Genomic DNA, 26,207 nt, shown 5'->3' on the forward strand with positions numbered 1-26,207 from the left:
GGCACAGAACTCTTCTACTCCAGTTCATAGTTTTAAAATAGTAGTTGTTTTTTTTTCTTCTTTTGTGTGTCATGTGTTTTTTTAATGTGTTTCTTAGATATTCCTCTAGCTAATCTACGTCACGGTTACAGGTGTTAGTGGCACACCACCAAGTGGTGGGGTGTTTTGGCTGGGTGAGGGCAGTGCCACCCTGGAAGTGTGTGTACAGTATGTGTGTGTGTTTTTAGTGTAGAAGAGGGCGGGTTTGGGCCAGGTGGTCAACGGTGGCGATAGTGTCTCATGAGGGGAACGATGCAGGATGGGGGTCCTGACATCTTCAGGAAGGGATGCTGGAGGAGTTCCTGTGCCGTGGCTCTCTGAGAGGGCTCCCTCACCAGCATCAGGTCTAGGAAGGAACGCAACACCGAGGAGACCTGGAGGATGAAATGGAACAACAAACTTTTACCATGATGTTATTGATTGTAAAACATCTACTGCTTACATAAATATATGCAAGAATGGCATTATTATATATGGGTTGAAAATGGTAGAACCATGATTTAAACCTCTGTCTAGGACCTTCTTCATAGATACTAAACTAATAAGTACATGTAGTGTGTATTTTAAAGCCATTAGAAACCAGACTCATGGGGACAAGACTAAGAGCCTACAACCATGCCAGTGTCTCTGTGAAGCTACTTTGGCACAGAGGTCCTTTGAGCTAAATGCTAACATTTTGACATTTAGAACGTTGACCATGTTTACCATTTTAGCTTGGCGTGTTAGCATGCTAACATTTGCTAAACAGTCCAAATACAGGTCAGGCTAAAGAGAATAACAGTAGTCATTCATTTTACATAAGCTATTTAAAAAAATGTGAATACTAATATAATATTCTTCCTTTACAGGGTACTTGGTTTCATTCTCAGAAATTATATAATGTTTGGTGTTCAATGTTGTTTTAATATCTTAGGATAAAGTACCGTACTTTGTAACTGTATGTTTTATAAAAGTGCAATATACATAGTTATACTATGTATCATACTATTACAGTATATCAATATTACAACCAATGGGCATAATATCTACCTATACTGTCATTAACCTATAGTATACGTAATGATTATTATCCAAATTATCAAGGAAGTGCCTATGAAAGGTTATCATTTAAGGTTAACTCTAAAATTCAAATGCATGGTAGAAAAAATGCCACAAATTACTGAATTATTTTGTTGTTCCAGCTGAAACTCCCAGTGCAGTGAGATGACCAGATACACAGATCATTGATGTGGCAGTCCAAATGTTTATGTCAACATTAATGCAGGTCATTTAGTGCAACTGTACTAGATTTGTTTATCAGGGTGTATACAGGTATAAACAAGTTAAATTTAAGACTTTTTAAGACCTTTTAATACCACTTCTAAATGAAATTTAAGACCAAACGTACGATGGAAATACAGTAATATTTCCAAGTAAACACACTGACAGTACGGTAAAATGACAAATGACGGTTGAGTTTAAGAACATCGGCTAAATGTGTGTCATGCAAAAAGATCACAAAAATGTCATCACTGTCCTAAATTAAATTACTGCGGCTGTACTAAGTGGTGGTGGTGTGACTCCTCATGTATGTTAATGGAGTGGACAAAATATTAGGAACACCTTTCAATATAATGCACCCTAATCTCTCAATAATGAACATAAAGCTGAATTTTCACCTTCTTGTCAAAAAATGTATAAACTTCATAAATGTAGAATTTATAGCAGAGCTGCTGTATTGGATTAAATTAGATTGGAAGCCAGTGAGTCTATTTTATGTAGTTAACTTATTCTCTGAACTATATTACAAGTTATCTAGTATTATACAGTTAAGTAGTTATATTCAGCTTCAGTAGCGTCATGTTTTTTGTTGAATGCCTCACTCTCTCTCTTAAGGTCTGTTGAATGAGAAACCTCTGAGTGACTTAAAATTGACGTTTTGTAACATCAGCTGATAAAACGCGCAGCACCACAGCATAGTGTATAGTAACGTCACAGTTACCTGTCTGAGGATTAACGTTGTTAATGGTGACATCACATGGAGCTGTTTTCATTAGTTTTGCGGGCTCCGCTGTTTTTTTCTGAGCAGGTTCTTCCTCAGATGATGTAGATTTATGTTTTAACCAGCGGTCTGTGTTTGTTCTTTAAACTTAATATCACTGTTAGCTTGTCTGTGTTATGCTAGCGGGAGGTGCAGAGAGCTACAGGTGTGTTCAGGGTCGCAGCCTAGGGACAGTCGGACACAGCGGTTCCGGCCCGCTGCAGACGTTGGTTGAACATTAATACATCGCTGTAAATGTGTGCGGAAATTTCCCGCATTATAAGTGTTGGATTTGCGGGAATCAATTAAATTGTGCGCAATACCCGCAATCCCGCGCTGAAATTCAGGCCCTGAATACACACTGCCAGGCACCGATCGTAACCAAGAGTATTCATTCCTGTCTAGCCATTTGTGATTGAACTTGCATTTCCCCATGTTTAAGTCGAGTGGCTATCAGTGCTGAATTAGGCCCACCTGTAGATGCTTTACCCTACGCCATCAAGAGCTGCGCAATACGAGCTGCGCAGTAGACTACGCTCTGACCTAACCATAGACAACGCAGCACAACGCAGCACCGGAGAAAAAATATTCGACCTAACAAAACAGATTGCCCGCATTTTCGCGGCGACGAGACTCAAATATTTAAGACCCAAGCAATCTGAATTTAAGACAATTTAATACTTTTTAAGGCCTTATTTTCATGAAAATTGATTTACGACTTTTTAAGACTTTTTAAGGACCCGCGGCCACCCTGTTTATGTAGTGACAGACTTAAATACCTCAGCACATTGTTATCACTATAACAATAATTTCTGGAATGATCCATCAATAAAGTTGTGCATCTTTATCTTCAGAGGTCTTTCTTACCTTGTGTGACTCTTTTAGCCGTGGGGGCAGGTTATCTCTTATCCTCCTCATGGCCTGCAGAGGGGGCTCGTTAAAATAAGGTGGCTCTCCATCAACCATCTCAATCACCATGATGCCTAAAGACCAGATATCGACCTGGACATACACCACAACATTCAGTCAGTACAGTAAAGGGCTATGTCTCTCCCTTCAGTATTTAATGCTTGGCGCAGAGTGAAATTAATCCATGTGTGTGTGGTCCTCACCTCAGTCCCATAAGGTAGTCTAGAGATGACCTCTGGTGCCATCCAGTAGGGCGTGCCCACAAGGGATTTCCTTTTGGGTACCTCTTTGGAAACTTGGGCACAAAAGCCAAAGTCTGATAGCTTGATCTGCAAACACACAAACACCACGCAGCCTTCAGTTTTCACGGGACATACAGTAGAGATTGTACTAGTTCAGAACCTCTGTGTTTGATGTCAAGAAGTGCACTGACCCATTGTGATGAAGAGCTTTTATAGAAGACACTAATCTCCCGTATTAGTGGTTAATTATGCTTCAATTAATCATGTCTTATCAGCTCGTTAGAAGGCATTAGGCAGGATTTAATTACTGGGGCACGAGTGGTAATTGATGATGATGAGTTTCAGCACTGGCTGTTGACAAGTGGCAAGACTGGCATCCATGGAGAAGGTCAGTCAGTGTGTGTGTGTGTGTGTGTGTGTGTGTGTGTGAGAGAGAGACAGTAAAATAACAAGTGACAGAAATTATTTTAACATTTGTGAAACCTGGGGTTGCTCTGTTTAAACTGGGATCTTCTGGATTAATAACATCACAAAGAACCAAGTGTGAATGGATATCACCTCTAAACACACACACATACACTCATCATGTGCCCTTACCCTGCCATCACTGGTCAGCAGAATGGAGTCACTCTTGATGTCACGGTGGATGACGCCCTGTGTGTGCAGGTATGACAGAGCCCTCAGCACCGACAAACACACTGTAGCGATCTGCTCCTCATTCATCCTGTGAGGACACACACACACACACAAACAAACATTTGTTAGCAATGACTGTGAAAGTAGCAGAAGATGTAGTACAATATTTGACACACTGAAAGAGGAAAATGTAAAGCTGACGGTATACAAAAAAACCCACACTAAAATAAAGGAAAATACAAGATGTTTTAGAGGTCACTATGGCATTGTTGCATTCATTTTTTTAATAGCCATGTACTACTCATGCCTCTTGCCTAATTTTTTTTTCCTTTCTTTCTTTTATTTATTCAAATAGAAATCTATTTGTGTCCTATATTTTTTCTATATTTTCTTTCTCTGTGGTGAACTGTTTGAAAGGTAAAGGTAGGTTTTCTTTTTTTCAAGTAACACACTTTTTACATGTGGAAATTAAAATGTACAAAAATCATTGTTTATTAGGCTAATGATAAGTTCAGCTACAGAATTTGCTCTAATCCTAAAGAGTCCAACACAACTGAGATGGAGCAGAATCCAGTTTGAAAATATCTCCCTGTAGCCTGCAGCGGCTGTAGCTGTGATGTGCAGAGCAGGCAGGAGGGTCCCATATGGAGAGAAGGCGCGATGCAGTGCGTCTGACTGAGCTCACGCAGAAACTCACAGCTCCACTGAACATTAACATCTAGACCCAGCTGGCCAGGCCTATGTTGTGAGTATGTGTGTGTGTGTGTGTGTGTGTGTGTGTGTGTGTGTGTGTGTGTGTGTGTGCGCGCATGTGTGTCTGTGTGTGTGTATGTGTACATGTATATAAATAGAGACACTGTCATTTGCAAGCATAGATCAATCTGACACACATACATGCAGTATATGTATAGGTATACGTATATGTACAAACACAATCATGTATGCCTTAACTTTTTCCATCACACACACCTCTCTCACTTATGACTCTGCTTACAAACTTGTCATTATGACAAACAACCCCAGGTCACTCACACACACACGCACGCACACGCACACGCACACACACACACACACACACAGATATAGATATACAAACACACCTCCCGATACGGATTGCAGCAAATTTTATTGTCACACGTATACATTTACAATCACGAGATAAATGAACCTTCTGCTAATGGAAAAACAACCGGCTAACTCACAGTGAATGGGATAGATAGGTGTACGCAAAAGCAATTCACCTCTTTCTACCCCCAACCCCCCGTTTTACCCCACCCCCGCCATCCGTCACACAAACAAATGAACAAACACAAACTAACAGAAAAACAGGATCACTGAAACAGAAAATTGTCTCAAACACAAAGCGAAAAACAGTTTTAATGAGCCTGTAAAGGTTGTCAAGGGGAGGAAAATTACAAACACACCTACGCACACACACACACACACAAATGTGTACACACACATGCAGGCATTTATCCACACACACACCTATACTTTTGCAGTTACACTGGATAAAATCTCAGTGAAGTGCAGCTCCTTAACAAACTCTAAAGTATAATTGAAATTTGAATTAGTTCAGAAACAGAGATGCCCATTCTGCCACTGCTGACTCGCTTGTGTGCATTAGCCATGTGTGTTTCTGTGTTTACGTATTTCAGTGTGTGCGTTTGCTGCCAACAGCCCAGCAAGCTGATGAGCCTTGCACAACGTGAGGCAGGCAGCAGTTATTTCCACAACAAAAGGCTTAACAGAAATAGCACAAAGCTTTCACCTGGACAAATACTGTATGGCTGAAATCATCAAGAAAAAAAAAACATGCTGCTGTATTCAACAGATTGTCATTATCTTGGATATCATTTCTAATAATTACACCAAGTGGTCAGTTTGTATGGTTACTCACCCCGCAAAACTTAATGATGATATCTAGCCAGTATGTATTCCAGAAACATGTTTTTTCCTCTTCATTTTGTTTAGTTGTTCTAATTGGTTGACAGTTTTCAAGGTGTCAATTTGACTTTTGTTTGAAACATATAAATTTACTTTTACTTGAAATTCATCCAACTCATTTTGGGTCACTGTGTGTGTTTTGCTTGACAGATTGTGATAAAGAGAAAAAAGAGAAAAGAGAGAACATGTGTGACCAATAATATCGTGTTTATTTCCATTAGTACCTCTACAAGCACTCATATGCATACTGAAAAACTCTCACACACACACACACACACACACACATACACACACACACACACACAAACAGGCCAACATCTGTGTGGGAGACTGTTCAAAATACTTCATGGCAGCAGCGGTGCTCAGCCTCACCAAAGCGTGTTATTAGCATCCGACACCGCGCAACGCTAATGCTGACACTCCACGCAAATGACTGTAATTAAACACCAAGCACGAAGTAAGCTTAAAACAATGAGGCGGCAGCTTAGAAACACGACTCAACAACAGAGATGCAATTAGGAAAAGTTGGAGAACAACAATCCTAAAACTATCAAAGCTGCTTATTTGTCTTGGTCATTTTGTGAAATCTTCCATCTTTCAACGTCACTGGGTGAAGTTTGAGGTGGGGAGCGAACGATCACCTTACGATGGTACAGTATCTTTGCTTGTTGGTTTAATGTCATCACTTGAATGTCAATTGTATTCAGACATACAGACATTCTCAAATAAAAATGAGCCTTCTTGCATAAAACTGCTCTTGCTGTCTGTTTCAGCATTTGAATAAACATTCAAGGCTAATTTATTCACCACAACTCACACACAGACACAAACACTCACGATTGACACACACAAAGCAGTGGCCTAATTTCTGGGATGTATATGATTGTTATTACATTAGCTTTTCCCTTATTAAATCTACATTGGCTTTTATTACCCTTTACAACCCTCCTGCATCCAGTCTAAACACAGTTGTTAGGGTTATAAAGGAACAGTTTGACATTTTGGCAACACTTATCCTCTTTCTTGCTGAGTTAGGTGATAAGATTGATACCACTCTGTCTGTTAGCTTAGCTATAGCATTCTTCTTGTGTTCTGCTTTGGTTAACATCTGGAAATGGCTCTGCCTCAGCTCTGACTACAGAAGTTACATGTCAGCGTAGCATTGGGCAGCTGTGGTCTCATGTTAAAGTTTCCTGCATATTTGATTTGACTTTCTGGTGTGACATACTAATGGGTTCCATCTCAATGCCGCTAGCTATGGAGATATGAATTTAAAATTTCTAAATAAGTAATAATAAGACCAAGGTGAGTAATTGTAAATCACAGGAATGCCCCCCATCACTACCTTAAGCCATCACAAAGCTAATTTCTCTTGTTTTCCACATTACCAGCTCTTTAAATCAAGTCAGCACCCTCTCCTCAGTAGGCATGGATCTCACAAGTCTTTCACTCTAAATTTCAGAGTAAAGCCAGAGGTGATTGTGTCCAACCTTCTGTACACTTTCTACCAATATTTTCGGATTCAAAATGTTGTCAAGAAAGTTCAAAGACTCCTTCCTCAGGCGCACCTCAATGCCAATTTCTAGAAACTGATGTCCACAACAGGGGAGCTCTGTCTATGTTTTATGGATCCCAGATATAATAGATTTAGGCCGACATTAGCCTTAATGCTACATATGTTCTGATCCCTCCTTTTGTACATTATTTATTGATTAATTTATCATTTTTTTAATCAGTGCTATTCACTCTCTTTTTATTTACCTACTTTCATTTTTAACATTGTATTATTATTGTTATTATTAATTTCCCCTGCTTCCATGCTGCACCCTGCTTTATTATCCTATTATCATTGTCACTTATAATTAATTATTCCAATTTATGATACTGTTGATGTTTACTGCTGTCATATGTGTGATGTCTCTTGTGCATGTTGTTAAATGAAAAAGCTAAAAATATAGTTATATTAAAACATTTTAAGATCTTACTAAATACTTTTAAAGCATGGAGTGTCCTGGGTTCCCATTTTATTTCCCTATGTTCCAGCCTTTGTCCTGAGATAATTTATACTCACACTTTGCTTCCCTTCTTAAAACTCTTTTATTCATTTGATTTTGTGTTTCTTTGATTAATTTAATTACATTTTTGGTATTTTCCTCTGCTGTATCTACAGAGTTTTTGGTATATTTGGCATTCTAATGTGTGAGTTACTCTCTTCAAAGGAGGTGATTGGTTACCTGGTATGAGTCACAATGTCCGTGAGTGCGCCGCCCTCAAGAAACTCCATGACGACCCACAGTTCATCTCCCACCAAGTAGCTGTTGTACATGTCCACAACATTTTCATGATGGTAGTCCCTCATGATTACCACCTAAAACACACAAAAAGAGAGACAGAGAAACCTCTTTCATTATATATTGTTCAATTTCTATTTCAAGTCAAGGGAAATGCTGTGTTTTTATTGGACTGATGCAGAGATATCACAAATATTGGCCTTTAAGTTATATACTCAGATACTAATACTGCATGTGTAATATGAGCAAAATTGAATTGAATATTTATTTCATTTAATTTTATTTAATTAAAATTATTTATTAATTAAACTTTCCTTTGTCTCATTTGCACATGTTCTGGAGGCTTAACTATAAAAGGATTACATTCAGAAATTAATAGGATTACATGAAGCAAATTAGTCCCAAACTGAACACCCACTGCTTCACATCTGTACACATGTGTGTTCATACATGCAGTCATGCCTTGTCCAACTCTCCTTTTCTCTCCTACACACACACATACAGACACACACACACAAATACACACACCCAAAATAGAATCAGTGCAATATTGCTTGATGGTGGAAAACATTTTTGCAACACAAGCAATCATAAAGTTTGTCTGCAATTATGATTCAATTCAATGCGACTGCAAATAATATGAAAGCGGTATAGAGCTCATTTTTCAATAGTTATCATACTGTAGATAGAAACAGCTATGAATAAATTTCCTGCCTAGGGTTTTCGGCATGCACAGTACTTAATTTTCAGTATATAAATGCAATTATGGGTGTAAAAATTCATTAGTGGTTTGATTTCCATGGATATATGTCAGAAAAATAGAGGCAATCCAAACTCATGTTGTACTGTATCATTAATAAGAGAGGTGGCAAGCTACTGTTTCAGTGTAAGATCTATTGTTTATTAATTTGGCACAAAATGCACCATATTTAATGATGTTATTTAAACCAGTTTCATCTCTGCTACTATGTACTATTCCTACTTGTTTGATCAATCAAAAAACAGTGACCAATGTTAACACATGTTGGAGGTTTGTGCCTGATTTAAAGTAGCAATCAAATCCATAATTACTCTATTAAACACATCTCAAAACCATATTTCCTTTTATTTTTGTATGAACTAATAACAGAGAAGTTAGTTGGCAGTGTACTGCTTTAGATGTGTATAATCTGAATATAACTATATTGCAGTAACAGAGCATCTCTGTCAGTCTTTCACACCTCATTAAAGAGCAGCTCTCTCCTCTGCTGTTTCCTGAGGTCCATCTTCTTCACTGCCACCTGCTTGCCACTGTGTTTCTCGCTGGCAATGCACACGATACCCGTGGAGCCCTCTCCAATTTTGATAAAGCTGTCCAGATATTCCCGAGGGTCACCTGATGGAAAACACAGTTCAGTTTTGATGCAACGCCAGAAAAAAATATAAGTGTTTATGTCAGATAGTTCTCTGTTGTTTTCATTTTCATTATCAGTTTGTCACCTGGGTTGACCACCAGTTGAAGTGCAGCTCTGAACTGCTCATGAGACACCCTGGAGGGCTGAGTGTCAGAACTGGACCCCCAGGAAGGTGGTGGGTAGGCTCCCGGGGGGATGTAGGGTGATGAAGGTTGTGAGTAGGCCCCCTGAGTGGAAAGCACACACATGCCCAGAATGAGAGAAAAACAGAAAGAGGCTATAAAAAGTAATCATATTTTACTCAGTTTATTGTTTTTGGGGAAAACTCCTCTATTTTATAGAGAGTTTTGAGCTGACAACAGTCCAAAAATTCAAATTAGTCTAGTTTGGCTTTCGTCAGTGATCATTTGGAACTGGAAAAGTCTTTCCAGTCAGGTACCATGTTGAAGTGGAAAGTCTCCACTCAGCAGGTTTCCCTCTTTTGAAGGAGAAGTATTATTAAGAATCTCCCTGTGATCACTTCAAGTTAATTTAATGCACAACAATTCAACTAAACTACAGTGAATTGCAAAACATCATGACATAACATGAAAAAAGATATATATATATATAAATATATATATATATATTTTGAGTTGAACATGGAAAATAATATGGAGATATGAGGTTTTTGTTAGGTCTCTTATGTGCAATTTTTCTGTTAAATCTATATGAACAAGAATTAAGTTTAATACTGAACCTTCCAGTTCTACAAAAGGTTAAGCTGTTAAATTGTTATCAACCCTCTGAATCCTGTGTGGGGCAACTTTCATCATTTGTATATGTGAACATACTGTACCTGGGGGGTGTATGGTGGGCTGGGCTGGGAGGGGGGATGATGGTAGGGCGAGGGTTTGTAATGGTGAAAGACAGGTGGGTAGGGCAGGTGCACTGGGGGGTAGCCCGGTGGCTTGGTGTGGCTCTGAGGTAGCTTAAGAGGCCCTCGGGGGTAGGTGTCACCACCCGTAATCTGGGGACTGCCGTCACGTGATGAACGCTCGTAGTCACCCTGAAGGAGAGCACAAGGACAGTTATGTGAATAAGTTCAGCTTTTCTACTAGTTGTTAAGATACTGTCACAGTTAAATTTGGTAAGAAGTTATTAGTGATTCAACATAGATTCACAAAAAAAAGAAAACCCTTCCATACAAATGTATGACCACAAACTCCGTCCCTTGGTGTCAACTAGAAACCGCCAGCTTTACTTCCAGGTATGTCTGCAGGTACATTAACCCTAGACAGATCTAATGAAGGACATTTAGTCCACCGGACAGGGACCATACTTTATCATTAGCTCCCTGCAACGCTCCACAACTACTCCATTCATCAACCAGGGGCCGAGGGAACATCAAGATCTGGGACACACCTCTTCTTTAGGATCATGGAAATACTTTTAAAGTAGTTTGGGTACATTAGTACTAGTATGAACAGAACATACACAGTGAGACTGTAGAGTTTAGTGCAGAGAGACCTATCAAAAGCTGGCTTGTATGACTCAGCTAAACAGATCTGACTCATAATATGCCTACTGCAGACACACAAACTTTGAAAAGACTCTCAAAACCATATGTGATGCCCCTCCTACTACAGCACTGCAGTGGTTATTTTTCAGTTTTGATGCTTTGAAGTCATAATAATATTATGTCAATTTTTTGGGTTGAATATTTCCCTCTGAGAAATTACCACATTACATCATTTAAAATAGAAAAGAGGAGGAAAAAGGTATTAAATCCTTTTTGGCATATGTGATATCTGATGGACTGCTACAAAAAAGTTATGTGAAATAGATTAAATCTTTTCAACTTTAATGAATTCCATTCATCCATCAAAGTTGAAGATGACAGTGTTCAGGCTAAATATCAATAGTACAGGGTGGACTATACACAAACTAATGTACTGACAGTAATGGATCAAGCTACCGCCATCTTGCAAAGGCTAAATTAAATTACCTTTGCCACACCTCCTGAAAATGCTCTTTATATAGCATGTTTTTTTTTCTCATAAATTCACAAGAGACTGAGAGGATAATATAAACTCTTTCTCTTTCCTTTTATTTATTCCCCTCTTTGTGCTCTTTTCCTACTACAAAAAGAGACACACACAAATACACACGTGCACAGACAGGGCAGGAGGAGGATCCCTGATGTGTTGGGATGGTGTATAATTACATGGTGTGAACTCTTTTAATCAATCACCCTCCAGCAGGTGTGGGGAGGAGGGGAGGTGCTGCTGGGACAACCCAGTCTCGCACCCCCCTATCGTTGGCCGGCACCGCTGGCTGGCTGTCAGCCAAGGGTCTCCTGATCCATGTTGGTTAAACGCGCATTAATCTGAGTTTGGCAGGGTAATCAACAACCTAACTCAACTGTGAAATTGAATTCCACGGTGGAACATCGTTCGGCCAGTTTTATGCTAAGGCTGCAGAAATGGAAAGTGCCGCAACATCAATTTGTCACCGAGAGCTGCGGCATTGAGCTCACACTCGCCACAAAACAGAGAAAGAGAGAGGAAGGAAGAGAGAGAGAGAGAGGGGGAGAGAGAGAGAGAGAAAGAAAGAGAGGGAGAGAGAGAAAGAAAGTGAGAGAGAGAGAGAGAGAGAGAGAGAGAGAGAGAGAGAGAGAGAGAGAGAGAGAGAGAGAGAGAGAGAGAGAGAGAGAGAGAGAGAGAGTGTGTGTGTATGTTTGTCTCTTTGTGTGTCTGTGTGTGGCCAAGTCTCTGTGCTGTCTACTGTTACATCCCCACCGGCTCCCAACAACAGCGGGGAAAAAGAAGGATTTACTTCAGTGGTGTGTGTGGGCTGAATGAGGGAAAGAGAAGAAAAGGCAGAGAATGAGAGAGGAGAGAGAGGGGTGGATTTGTTACAAGGTCCATGAGCCGAAAAGAATAGTGATTCTTAAGCTGCCAGATGACTCCTTGTTTTTTCCTTACCAATGCTGCAAAGTCTCCAAACATCACAAGGGAAATTAGGGTGCATTGACTCCTCTGCCAGCACTTCACTACAGCCTGTATTCCACTTGATTTCAAATTTCACTTAACAACACATCCTACATCAAATCAAATATCATCAAGCGAGCAAATAAAGTCCAGTGAAGTTAATATATGTTATCATTTTTAGCTTTGTGGACATTTCCTGCAAGTACTGTATATCTGTGGGAGAGCAAATGTTCCTCTTACACACATCTCAGAAAGTATATGTACGGAAAATGACCTTCTCTGGCATCACTTCCAATCCTGCTTCTTTTGCATTCTCCGTAGCTGTTTTTTTGTATGAGTAGCTATATACAGAAGCATGCAGGTTAAATGGTTTTTCATCAAGGCACCCTGGGATCTACATCAGCAAACCCAGTTTTCGTCTCAGCTACTGGACTCGCTGTCTGTTAAGGAGGGCTGGTGGGGAGCTGTTGATAGTGCTGGAGACTCCTGGGTAACGGGCCTAATGGAGCACTGAAAGCTTTGGAGAGTAATATAAAGAAAAAGAGAGCACCTTACAGATTGACCACGCTCTCTGTGTCTTAACCCTGTCATATTTTGCCCCCTGCTACTGTGTAAGATATTCTGATGCTTTCTTCTATTGGACCGATTGTAGTTATGTACAGTAATATTGGTATAAAGGTAGCACTGACTATATGGTTGTATTACAGAGCCACTAATGCATAGATGGGTTGTTTGCTCTCGTCTGTGGAGTCTGTGTGAAGGCATGTCCCAATCCTTCCCACTGCTCCACACTGCAGGTCTTTAATACACAAAATAAAACTGCAAAACTTGGCATCATGTGCAATTTTACTCAATCTATCAATACTCAAAATTTCTCTGTATTTATCTGCTGAGTGTATTTTATCCTCATAGGGTGTGTCAGAATTTGCACATAACCTTCATCATCACCTTGAGATCTACTTGTTTTTGGTTACACTGCGATACTGTTGACTGTGACTGTGAACAGCCATAGATTGATATCTTTGTCTAGCATGTTATCTGCATACAGAATACTGTAGATAGCCCCTGGGCATCATTTGCATAACATAAAATCTTACACCTTTCCTGTGCAGATGGTCATAAATTTAAGTCTGCCCAGAAGATATTTAATTGCAATCTAATAAAAGCAACTTTTCTCTTTGACTCACCAAACTAATATCACAGGTAACCACAATTGTAATTGTCTGTTACAGCTATAAGTAATAGTATATCTAATCATACAATCTTGCAATCTTCTGTGTTAAAAACATGAGTGGCATTTCACTGTGCGAGTCCTCTGATCAGGCTGATCAGGAAAGATGTGATGAGATTACATGTATCAATGCCTTTATCTCATCTTTTCATAATTATTGTGATTTCCTCCTCTGTGACCAAAGTCACAAATCATTGTGTTGTTTGCTGGTAGTGCAAAAAGCTTTTGCACAGAGCAAGATTTGCGTAAAATGACCCAAGTTTGACACCAAGATTTTGTGTAATCCTCTTTTTATTCGTTGCATTTTTCCCTAGTCTTTGCCGTTACTGCTCAATATCATTTGGTTTCACTAAAAAGAGGCATTTGTTAATGTAAATGTAACACATTATAAGAAGTTCTGTGCCAATCCTGGTTTAATTATGTCTACTCTGATTTAATCTAGTTCTGAGATTTCATTTGTCTTTCCTTTTTGTCACTTTATTCCTGCAACAGTATATATCTGCCTCTTACTTCTTTCTTTATTCTTTATTTTCCTCTATGCCTCTCTTTGTGTAGTCTGCAACTCTCTGTACTTCAGAGTTATCTGAGTGATGGTCAGAGTTACCATTAATTAATCCGTGTGCGGAGACAGTGGCTACTAAAGACAGGCAATTCTGGATGTGACAGCCTGCTTCCTTTGAGGAAGAGTAGATTATCAGATGTCAACATCTATTTGGCAGGAGGTCCAGAAGAAATGTATAAAGAGACAATGAGAGACAACTAGAAACATAGAGAGAGAGAGACTGAGCAGAGACAAAGAGTAAAAGGACTAAATGTTTTAAAGAGACTGCAGGTGGAAAGGAGGCACATGTGGGAATATATCTGTGTAATATTTCTTGTCAGTGGTGTATGGAGTCTTGAGTTAAACCATGTTTCTCAGACAGTCACTGTAATTTGGTAGCCTTAACAATTCTCTCTGGAGTTTAGAGTAAACACTGTCAAAGTCCCTGTCCCAATTATGTTCATAGGTGAAAGACAAAAATAGTACTTAAAATTATTAAACAATTAAATGTAATAAAACGCAACATTTTTACATTTTGTGATGGCATAGTTACCTTGGCCAATGTCTGTGAGTTGGTGAGACTCTCTGAGAGGCGAGGGTAGGTGTAGGAGCTGTATGGGTGGGCCTGAGGAGGGTTCTTGAAAGCCCCACTGGCCACACAGGGGACGTTTGGCTCCTGCAGTCCAGAACCTGACCGAGATCTCTGCCTTATAGCCGGTGTGGGGCTGGTCTGCGTCACATAAGAACTTTTGGGTCGTTTATCGTATTCATCCCGCAGGCCGCCATAGCTCCACTCACTGTCTGGATAGTTTATCTGCTCGCTGTGTAGTGAGGCACGAGATGGCGTGCCTACTGAAGTGTCCCTGTAGTCCTGGCTGGATGAGCCTCCCACAGATGCTCGGTAGTAGCCGCTGGAGCCCACCCCGCTCCCCACTGTGGAGGCCACTTCATCAGCTGAACGCCCCTTGCTCTCCAGGTAGGTATGGTAGTCTGGGGGGAGCTTGCCGTAGTCTGATTTTTGGGGCATGGCATCAGGGTAGAAGGGGCTGCGTATGGGGTGCGAGTGGCCATTCTGCTTGGTGAATCGATAGTGCCTCCCCATGGCCCAGTCCCCGTCCATGGAGAAACCTGGCTTGCCATGATCCAGAGAGAAGTCCCTGCTGGAGGTGTCCAGGTCACAGGAGTAGCGGGAGTAGTAGTGGTTGAAGCCATTCTCCTCCGGGGCATTGGGATGACCACTGCTGGGGGGTTTGGAAGTGCTTCCAGCCTGGTGGGGGCCTGGCGGGCTCTCTTTTCGCAGGGAGTTCGACCGTGTCACTGAGATGTTGTCAAACTCCTCCAGCAGGCCATTGATGGATGCATCTTTGGGTGGCCGGTTCCCTCGAACAATGGTCTAGAGGAAGAAAAAACATGTTTACAGTTAACATACAATAGAGTCTGCTGTTTGAGAGCGTGATGGAGGCAGCCCTGATACTTTGGGTCGCAGTACATTCAGTTTGAGTTCAATCATTCTTGATGAAAACTGAATGAGATGAATTGAAATTCCTGTTTAATCCAATCCGGTTAACATAAAAACATATAACCATTCAGGCTGGAATTTCAATTCATGTGTATCAGGGCATTGTGACAAGTATGAAATCAATCATCACTTGCAATAAATGAACGCTGGTAGTTGTCATCTGAAAGAACGGCAGATATCAGTCCACACAACCATTAGTTGTTGTGAGTTGGGATGCAGCTAGAGAATGCATGGAGATAAATGATGGGATACCTTAGATGCTTAAAGGAAACCAGTGGTGGATTGAAGGAGCTAATTCCTGCCCCATTTCCCTCACAACAGATTAGCTTCATTTTCAGTGGGCTGATCAGGATACATTAATAGTCGTGACGTTTGGTTTTTTACACTCGTGAGGTAGATGGGCACACCAGCATGCACTTGCACACACAAACGCAGAGAGAGCGAGGGGGAGAGGGAGCGAACACACATGCTCACATCTGCTTCAAAGCAAAGGCAGCTTAAACATCAGGGGTGCTGCTTATCCCCTCCTACCTTGTGTTAAGCCCTTTACACGGCTGTGTCGTGAGTCATGGGGAACTGGTGCTACAGCAGCACTCATTGAACTACACTCCTGTGTGCGTGCATGGGTATGTGTGCACATATCCTGTTTTTATGGTGCAGACCACGAGGATCACCACTTCCACACAGTAAAAATCATGAGAGTAATAGCAAAAGCCAGACGCATAGCTTTTATCTACCTGTCTCTCTCGCTCTTGGATGTTACAGGAGACATTGCATTAGTACAATAGAAATATGCTGCATGACTGCTGAATGCTTAGGGGTCCAACTGTAGGGATCATTTCAATTTTAAACTCTTGCATAATCTATCATTACCGCCTCTGAATACATGAAGTATCAAATCCATATACCGTATGGTAAGTGTACAAAACATACAGTAAAAAGTCAACGTCTTGTCACTCGCTGTATTTTTGTCTTACAAATCCTTGCGTGTTAACATCCAAGCTTTCCTGTCCTCTACTCACTTTTACCTGGATTAACATACTTGGTGTGATTTATGAAAGAACTAAGTACCCATGCCATGTTATTTTGTACATTTATTACTCTATTTCCACCTTGATGTTTTATGGTCTCAATGGTCAGCTGTTTGATTCCTGCTGTGGAGGCCATTGCTAGAAATGTACCACACACACTCATCATAATATGAGGAATTTCGAATGCAGCTGCATAGCGTATGTGGTAGGTATCATAAGTCAACAACAGTATCAATAAACAAGAAAATGTCATACTTAAGAGTAAGAATTTGATCTGGGGATATAACCAATGAAACTAAAATGAATAAAACCTGATCTAAACCGACCAAGATACCAAACAAACTTGTCTACTTAGGACTTTTCACCTCTGAAGGTGTTTGCTGAATATTACTCTTGGACAACTGACAGTGTCACATCAGCAAGTCCTTTGACAGCATTCACGCCTTGCTGCCTGTCATATAACTGTCATACTTGCCTCTGTTGTAGTTTGCCCATGTCACATGTGCTGAGGCAGACTAAGAAAAGCCGGGATAATCATCAGCTCTTCGCAAGATTGTGCTGACAAAGGGATACATCTAGACTCCTTTATTTAGCTACCTGCAAACTGTCACTGCAAACACACTCACTTCCTCTCATCTCATTCGTCTATCAGTGCGTTTACATGCATATTTGTACCCTGGTGTACAGTTTTTTTCAAGGTTTTGATCATGGTGTTTACATGGACTGGTAATTCACATCCCTGTTTACATCATCAAAACAGTATCCAGGTTTCTGATTATCAGCATACATGTATGCTGCATTTACCACTCTGCAGGATTCAGTTTCTCCATCTAATCATCAGTAAACTGAAACAAAAAAAAAGAAAAGAAAATGTGAGACAATACAACTAACATTTTGAATTAACCAAAGTCAGAAGATTATCATTTCTTTCTTTTATTCTTTATATATAAATATTTTGGGAGGCGTTTTATGCCTATATTGTAGGGACAGTGGAGAGATGACATGAATAGAGTGATGGGGGTTGACACACAACAAAGGTCTAGACTCAAATTTTGATTATATCAAAAATAACCTCTTAACCAGCAGGCTGCTGGGGTGTGCTCATAGTGTTGTTTTAGTGACTATCTACTACGTAATTTGAGCTGAAGGCACACATGGCAGAGACTTATCAAAGAACTGTTTCCTGGTTTCTATCAGAATACTCCAGCCAGCATATTCAGGTTTCACTGAACTGGGAAAAGGGCTTATCCAGTTTTCTGAGACTAGTATATGATGCTTATACTGGACACACAGTCAATAAAAGCAGTATTATTATTTATCAATATTCCATTACTGGCCTGGGCGATATGGACAAAATCACTGTATTTTTGACAAATACCTTAATATCAATATTGCGCATCAATATTCATCAATAATGCCCAGGTGGGGTCACTAGTCCCAGTTAATCTGTGCACACTTACTCAAAACAAAAAGTACTGAAAACAAGCAGAAAAGCTACCAAAGTAAGTACGATGTAACAAATGCATTTTATCGCTTAATCTCATACAATGGGTGTGCAGTGCAAACTAATGACAGATGTTTGAAAAAATTGTGTGGGTTACCATAGAGACAACCCATTTTAACTTTTAACTTGCTTTTTCTAAAAAACCTAATACAGTTGTTTCAAACTAAAAGAAAGCTCTCTTCACAAGCCTCTACTATTACTCAGGCTGCTTCTTTCACACATCATCTCTTCCTTCTATTTTGTTACTTGGTGAGCCTCCCCCCTCTCTCTCTTTACACTCCAGTTGCCCCTCTGTTTGAGAGCTATAGGCTGTTTGGCGCTGTGAACTGGAACCCAAGGTGAAATGGCCTATAAAAGCAGTGAATAAAGTCTAACTGAGAGGCTGAGGCTGCAGGACGGATGGTCTTTTAAACAGGTCGGTGAGTGGAAATCGATCATGCTTTGGACAGATGTTGCAGTACCTAGACCTGACAAAGAAAATCACTACTCATACACTTTGATCTTGATGTGTAAAGCTGCATTTTACTCGAAACAATGCCAATTCAACATTAATGATCAAACTGTGCTCTGAATTTCAAAATGGTGTGCTTTGTGTGAAACCTTAAATGATGCCAAGTCACATAATGTTACGCTACGTGGATGCTGGTGATTCAGAGCTAATTCAATTGGCATACAACAGTAGGGAGTGTCAGTTATCTAATAAAACATCATCATCTCCATTTGGTTCATAATCAATAAGACTGTGTCAAGGAGCGTGACAGGTACAGGAGACAGAGAGAGTTGGAGAGAACACGGCTGCAAATGAAACCGAGGGGGTGACGGGGGTGCAGAGGGGAGAGGGAGACAAGGTTAATTGTGTGCCAAATCACTGTCAAACGGTCGGCATCAAGCCTGAAAATCTTTCCATTAATTTGAATTAGGGGACTGCTAGTGGCTTCCGAACCCCCCTCCCCCCTCTCCTTTCCCCTCTTCCCCCTGTCCTTATAGCTCTTGCGAGCTCTGTGCACGGGTCGTGTTCAGCGGCAGCTGTGACAGCAGCCATATTTCACCGGCGTGCGTTGTTGGCCTGTCCTTTAGTGATAAGCTGTAATAGATCTACTCTCTCTACTCACCATGGCCTGTTCAAGGTAAGCACAGGAGAGGAGAGGAGAGGAGAGGAGAGGAGAGGAGAGGGGAGAGGAGAGGAGAGGAGAGTGGAGAGGAGAGGAGAGGAGAAGAGAGTGGAGAGGAGAGGAGAGGAGAGGAGAGGAGAGGAGAGGAGAGGAGAGGAGAGGAGAGGAATGACCAAAAACAAACAAAAACCAAAGACGAGCAATCACAAAGTAGACGAAAGAAAGAAACTCTGAGCTGCAGCTATGAAGGAAGAGGAAGAGGGACTCGTAGAGAGGAAAGGATGGAGAAGGGGTGAGGGAGGGAGGCGTTGTAGAAAGGGAGCCATGAAAAATGAGGCTCATTGGGAGATAAGGGGGGATTAACCTTGCTGGTAATGAAGGGAGGGTGTGATGGGAGGATGGAGAGAGGAAGAGAGGGAGAGATAATTAATGAGCTTGCCCTTCCCATGACTCCTAGCTAGAACCCTGGTTTGGAGGCTGTGCTTCATTGGCCAGCAGGGTCCCGGGACGACTGAGGGGCTGGAGAAGGAGGAGGAGGAAGAGGATCGGCTCTGCTCTTCTGCTGCATGGCTGTTGCTTTAGAAGCACTTTTAAGCATTATAAAATCACAGCAGCATTCACATTTGTCAGGTGAATTTTCCTCATTTACTCTGAGGCTTATGAAAATTAATTAACTGTCAAACTAAAAACTAATTCTTATTGACATTTTCAAGATGACATTTTAGTATACTTTGACAAAGCTTGCTTGTACTTTGTTTACATAAAGATTTTAGCTCTTTATTAAGAGTAAAGCAGTTCTCATTGGAAAGAGTCAGGCGTATCCAGACACTGTATTAAAGCTTGACACTTTGGGAAATGCTCTGTCACATTATTGCTGAGAGGTATTTTAGAGGATTAGAGGATAGCACTCTCATAAAAAAAGGTATGAAGCTGTAGCTTCATATGAAATTATCGGCCATTTCATACAGCTTCATATTAAACAGGGAGAAACAGCTGGCCTTTCCAAAGACATAACTATGCATACTTGCACTGTTGTAGTTTCTACCCTTTTACATGTTAGTTTTTTTTTTTAAATAAAATGAGGCATACTGTAACACTAAATGAGCTTTCAAGGTGCTATTGGGCTTTTTTAACCTACAGACAGAGCCAGGCTAGTTATTTCCACCTGCTTGGAGTCTTTATGCTAAGCTAAATTAACCAACTCCCGGGTGTAGCTACATATTTAATGAACAAATAAGTGAGTTTTATCTATCTTCTTCTCATCTAAGAAAGCCAATCCGTTTATATATGCCAGTGTTTAGCAATTCATTTAAAGCTGCACACTGAAAGAGGCAAGTTTTTAACCCAACTGAACTTTGTCGGGAGAACAGCTGACCTTGACGTCATTGTGATGTAATCTGTTCTCTGGATAGATTGGTATGTGCACACAGAACACACAGAGATTAGAGGTTGATAGTTTTTCAGGACTCCTGTGGGTTACCAGGATTCCTGTGGGATTCCCGCAGTATGGGAGTCAATTTCACTATATTACATGACTGGGAAAGGACAGGGGAAAAAATCAACAGGAATGGGCAGGACTGGAATCAAAATAACAATAGGTCAGTTTTTATATTTAAAGGTATCTAATATGAATAAAAACGATCTGCTCTGATTGCTGTTTGCTGACAAGGTGTGGTGTGAATAAAAAACTATGTAGTAGAACACAAAGTAATTTATGCATGGTGAGGACATCATATCAAAATCATTACATTACCTAAAGATTAAACTACCTAAAACAAAATGAAAACAAATCAAGAGAATGGAGTCATTCTTCCAGGATTGGAACAGGAGTGTTTGTGAATGTGGGATGGGACAGAAGTGAAAATCCACAACAGAGACACAGACATGAAAATACACATACACACACACAAACGCAGAGGTGTAACTCCTCCCCTTTGTGGGTATTTAGTCACACATGAAAGCTCATTACCACACCCCCACTCTCTCTCTATCTCTATCCCACTCTCTCTCTCTCAGAAACACACACACAGACACACACACACACACAAACACACACACACACCACATACTGCAGAGTATCGCCTACTCAACACACCCACTCTAAACTCTCAGTCCTGCCAGAACACGACCACATAGAAATTATATTTTTGACTGGGACATGCTCACTGACATGCTGTGAAATACTGAAGTACAATGAGATAACATGTGTGATTACAACAGCAATATTTCTCATCCTCCATCCAATTCTCTCTTTCCTTATTTTTGTATTGAATCCTAGGCACCATCTATACTCTGTGAATCTCTCTCTGTCACGACTCACACTGCAGACAAAAAGCACACGTGGGTATTTATATGCACACACACACACACACACACACACACACACACACACACACACACACACACACACACACACACACACACACACACACACACACACACACACACACACACACACACACACACACACACACACACACACACACATCAGACCATGGTCACTTTTGGGGGAATTACATAGACTTACATTCATTTCCATCACCACTACTTGCCTAATCATAACCTTAACCTTAACCAATGACACAAAAATCAGCTTATTCCCAATTGGGAACACATTGTTTTATCCCAAAACAGACAAGCTATCCCCAATTAACTGGTCCTAAGAATGAAATTTGTCCCCAGAAGTAGCTTATGACAGACCACACCTACACACACCGCTAGTAGTACACACTTCTACTACTACTACTACTGCTGCTGCTGCTGCTGCTCCTCCTGGAGTGCAGTATCCTTCTGCATCAGTGACCAATTTGTAACACAAGCTTATTCACTGCCGTCTGAGAAAGATAATATCAGAGAGCCCTTGAGACAGCAGACAAAGGGACTACTCACGACTCTCCTTTGGCTGTCTTGATAAGGACCAAGCATTACCTACAGTACTGATTAATGATTGATCAAATAACACAACTACCACAGGTGATACATGTACAAATAGTTATATTATTAGTGTGAAATGAAGTGTCCATCATTCATATGGTGATGAAAATAGCTCAATGTATCACTGCTCTGTATCAAGATCATCTTTGATCTAAGTGAAGACAAGGATTTATATATTAACAACAATGCATAGTGGATATATAATCTCACTCAATTCAGGTAAATGCAGACATTAGGATGGCTTTATCCTCTAGTTCCCTCTGGTGGGTGGAAGGTGTAAATGCACCAATCTGCTAAAACTAAAATGTTGTTTATGCTCCATTATACACGACTTTGTCAATAAAAAATTTTATGATAAGGCTATGATGGTGAGGTGATAACAATTTGATAAAGTTTCCCAGATGACTATTGTATTTTTTTAAATAATGTTTGTTTTTGCTCTCTATTTAGAATAGCAAAACATGACAGTATCAGTAACACAATTGTACTAAACACTACTACACTATTGTACTGTGTTTATTATATCCATATTTAGCTTAATATAACTCAAAATAATCTCTCAGGGTTTATAAACAGATTGTTTGGGTAACTTGAGGTGGAAATTATATTTCATTTATAGTTCACTTGCAAACACACACATGTAACCTGGAGATGGGAAAAGAAATTAACTTCCCATGTTAGTCTATCTTACTCCAATACTTTCTGGACTTCCTGTCCGTGTTTGTGGTGGACAGCCCCAAGACCATTAGTGCATAATGAAGAAGAAAATCTGGTCATGAATATATAGCTACATTTTCTAACAAGTATTTGACTAAAACAGCTGGGCATAGTACTTTGAGCAAATGGAGTGAACAGGAGTGAATAGTGAATATGCTGGGCACTATTTCTCAGCTGCGGATTAACACACATTTTGTGTGCTATTGAGTGAACAGTACAGCACCTGGGACTGACTCAAAATAAACAACAATGCACATTTTCATACAAATGAATATGTCACCTAGTGCAATAGTATGGCTCACTGATGAGTTTGTAATAGCGTTTGGACAAAAACGTAGCTCTATGGTAAAGAGGAATAAAATCTGGTCAGATTTTGGATGCACAGACAAGACAAGACAACACTATAAAACTATAAAATATAAAAGAAAAAAAAGGTTGATTGATTGATCAGAACAGCAGTTAAGTCTTGTACTGTTTTGGGTTAAATCCTAAAGAATATACAACGGCCAATTCAGACTGCATGAATGCAAGAGTAATAACAAAACACTGTAGTGTCAAGCAATGCTAAAATGAGCCAGAAAGCCTGTGGCAACAGTGTTTTCTGTGAAGTAAACTGAGAGAATTACAAGGTGTCTTGTGCTCTGCTGCTCTCTGCTGGTCTGACTCAGTATTTCGTCTCTAAACCAGCACATATATTGTGAATTAAATAACCGTGAATAAAATGATGTGGATGTTAATTTCACTGATAAAGGGACAAAGTACAGTGAGGCTTCTTGTAATAAGATTCCCTGAGGCACATATCTTGGATCTTAGTTATTAATTAGAACGACTAATCCTGACCTCAAAACCCAGTCGAATATGACCTCAGATCTGCATGCAGGCTGACAGGTTGACCCACCTGTTATTACTTAGAGGAGGATTTCACAGAACAGTTTCGCTGAGTTCTTGACATGTTATTAGCTGAACTACTGACGAGGTCTCAGCAAACATGAACAGGATTATTCAAGGAGTGAATTTTGGAGCATTTCCATGATTAATAGGCTGTGAGCTGACCTGTTTCCTCAGGCCATCCTGCTGCCTGTTAGTTACAGTAGCTAATAACCATCATCTCACCATGGTGAAAAAAGGCTGTGCACTGGGGGTTTCTAATCAAAGCTGACTTGAAAATGATTCTGATAAAGCAGATTACAATTTCTCACAGCAAATGTTTTGTCTTTGTACACATATGCATGCATGTGTCTATGTGTTTATGCACAAAAGAATGAAGGAAGGGCAAGTATTAAAGCATTTGATTGTAACTAAATATCTAAAACATTGACAAGAACCAGAGGACTAGTGGGACCACCTCCATTAAACAGTGCAGCACTGCTGTCAAACATGGGGGACACGACATCCACATGGGATCATGTGATGAATGCTGAGTGGTTTTAAGATGATTATCAGGGTAGGAAAGAATAGACTATGTTTATTATTCAGACTTTTCTTTAGTCTTTGCTTTTATCTTTTGAAATACCTAACAGTTTAACTCCTTCACTACTTACTCAAACAAAATATTTCCTTTTGACCCCTGCATTTCATACAAATTGTCCATTGGTCCATATCGCTTTATTTCAGACTGAAATATCTTTAAACTAGTGTATGGACAATTGTAGGCACAGTAGTCTTCTTCACATCTTATTTGCACATTTAACTGGATTGGAGATTCCCTGTACATCCGCAAAAAATCTGTCTCTGAGAGTGTGTAATGAGATTAATATGTGTGTGTATATAATTGTTTGTATAGCACTGATTTATGTATTGTGTCTGTTTGTTGTTCTCCTGTAGGCCGAATGTGGAAACCCATACACAAGCTGATGAGTCTTTATGGCTTAAGTATTTTGCTCGTTTGACGTTATGCCTCCGACCCCCACAGCTCCCCAGCAGGCAGCTCAGACCAGTGTGACCCAGTCACCTTTGACCTCAGCTGGGGTAGAGTCTCAAATACAAGCTCCAGGATCCATGAGTCACACAGGGGGCAACGCGTGGAATGAGGGATGATTTCCAACAAAATGGATTAGTGGTGGAGGCATAATGAAATACAAACATACATTCGGACCAAATCCCCTGACCTTAAGCATATTAGTGCAGTAAAGCCTGAACACTCATCTTTTTTCCCATCCCTCTAAGCATTGGCAGATTTAGATTTTCTGCTGGCAGAAATTTCTAGAAAATATAATACAAAGATGATGAATAGACTCAATAAACTGCAGCACTGTGTTCTTGCCGCTGTGATCAGTTAGTGTGATCTGAATAGTTTCTGGCATGGTCTTCCCTTTTCGAGCAGTTTCCAAGTGAATCTGTCATTGTCAAAGAAACTTTCTGATCTAAAGGAGGAGAGAAGAGAGGAGACAGAGAGCAAGAAGAAGAGGAGGGGATCAATTAGATGTCCCTCAGTTATCTTCTTGTCAACTCTGAGACAGATAAACAGACAGCTGTCCACTATAGATTAATTACACACTAGTGCTCATTAATCTGAGCCCTGTCAGCCAGTTATAGGCCCTTCCAACAAATTGCTGCCCTTACCAACCTCATTCAACACTCACTTTCTACTCTCTTTTGCACTCATTAGACTGCTCAACCTGTTGTCTTTTCTCCCCTCATTTTTATTCTACTCCTGTCGCTGACACACACATATACAGTCTTTGATTCTCACATCTAGCTAATCTTCAAGGTCACTCTGAAAAGCAGAATGAAGGCCTATATGTTGAATAGATAATGAAGTTTGCATTACTGTACAATGATAAACTAGAATCAGAGCAGGTAATGGGGAAGAAACAATAGGATTATTATAATATTATAATATGGCACTTTCATCTAAGTTCACAGCTGAGTGTGAAAAACAGTAAAAATGCTGGGGGAAGGTGTCAAAATAAGATGTTTTGCTGTTTCCTTTTCTACAGCATGGATACCTTTGTCCTCTATCATTTTGCAATGTAAATGTGAAACAACAAAACTAAGATCCTGCAGTCATGCTAATGGCTCTGTGACACTGTACAGAGGCACAGCAGTGCTTTGAGCTAAATGCTAACGTCATCACGTTAACATGCTCACAATGACAATCAGGGTGCAAAATCAACTTTTGCGTCCACCAAATGGCCATTGAATGTTCAAAACTGACCACACTATTGC

At 40.3% G+C, this 26,207-nt stretch overlaps 1 protein-coding gene across 1 annotated transcript in view; it reads right to left on the reverse strand.

Annotated features, from left to right (window-relative positions):
* Positions 1-257: 257 nt before the first annotated feature.
* The window catches only part of pak5 (p21 protein (Cdc42/Rac)-activated kinase 5), a 36,397-nt gene continuing 10,447 nt past the window's right edge, over positions 258-26,207 (reverse strand). Inside the window, exons 2-10 of the mRNA XM_053336577.1 lie at positions 14,776-15,615; positions 10,317-10,526; positions 9,564-9,705; positions 9,305-9,459; positions 8,028-8,161; positions 3,808-3,934; positions 3,172-3,297; positions 2,927-3,061; positions 258-413 (exon numbers count right to left, since the gene is read on the reverse strand). Coding sequence (XP_053192552.1) covers positions 258-413; positions 2,927-3,061; positions 3,172-3,297; positions 3,808-3,934; positions 8,028-8,161; positions 9,305-9,459; positions 9,564-9,705; positions 10,317-10,526; positions 14,776-15,615 — 2,025 coding nt within the window. The remainder of the gene's footprint in view (positions 414-2,926; positions 3,062-3,171; positions 3,298-3,807; positions 3,935-8,027; positions 8,162-9,304; positions 9,460-9,563; positions 9,706-10,316; positions 10,527-14,775; positions 15,616-26,207) is intronic.

The sequence above is a fragment of the Scomber japonicus genome, chromosome 17 (genome assembly GCF_027409825.1).
Source record: "Scomber japonicus isolate fScoJap1 chromosome 17, fScoJap1.pri, whole genome shotgun sequence".
Taxonomy (NCBI): Eukaryota; Metazoa; Chordata; class Actinopteri; order Scombriformes; family Scombridae; genus Scomber; species Scomber japonicus.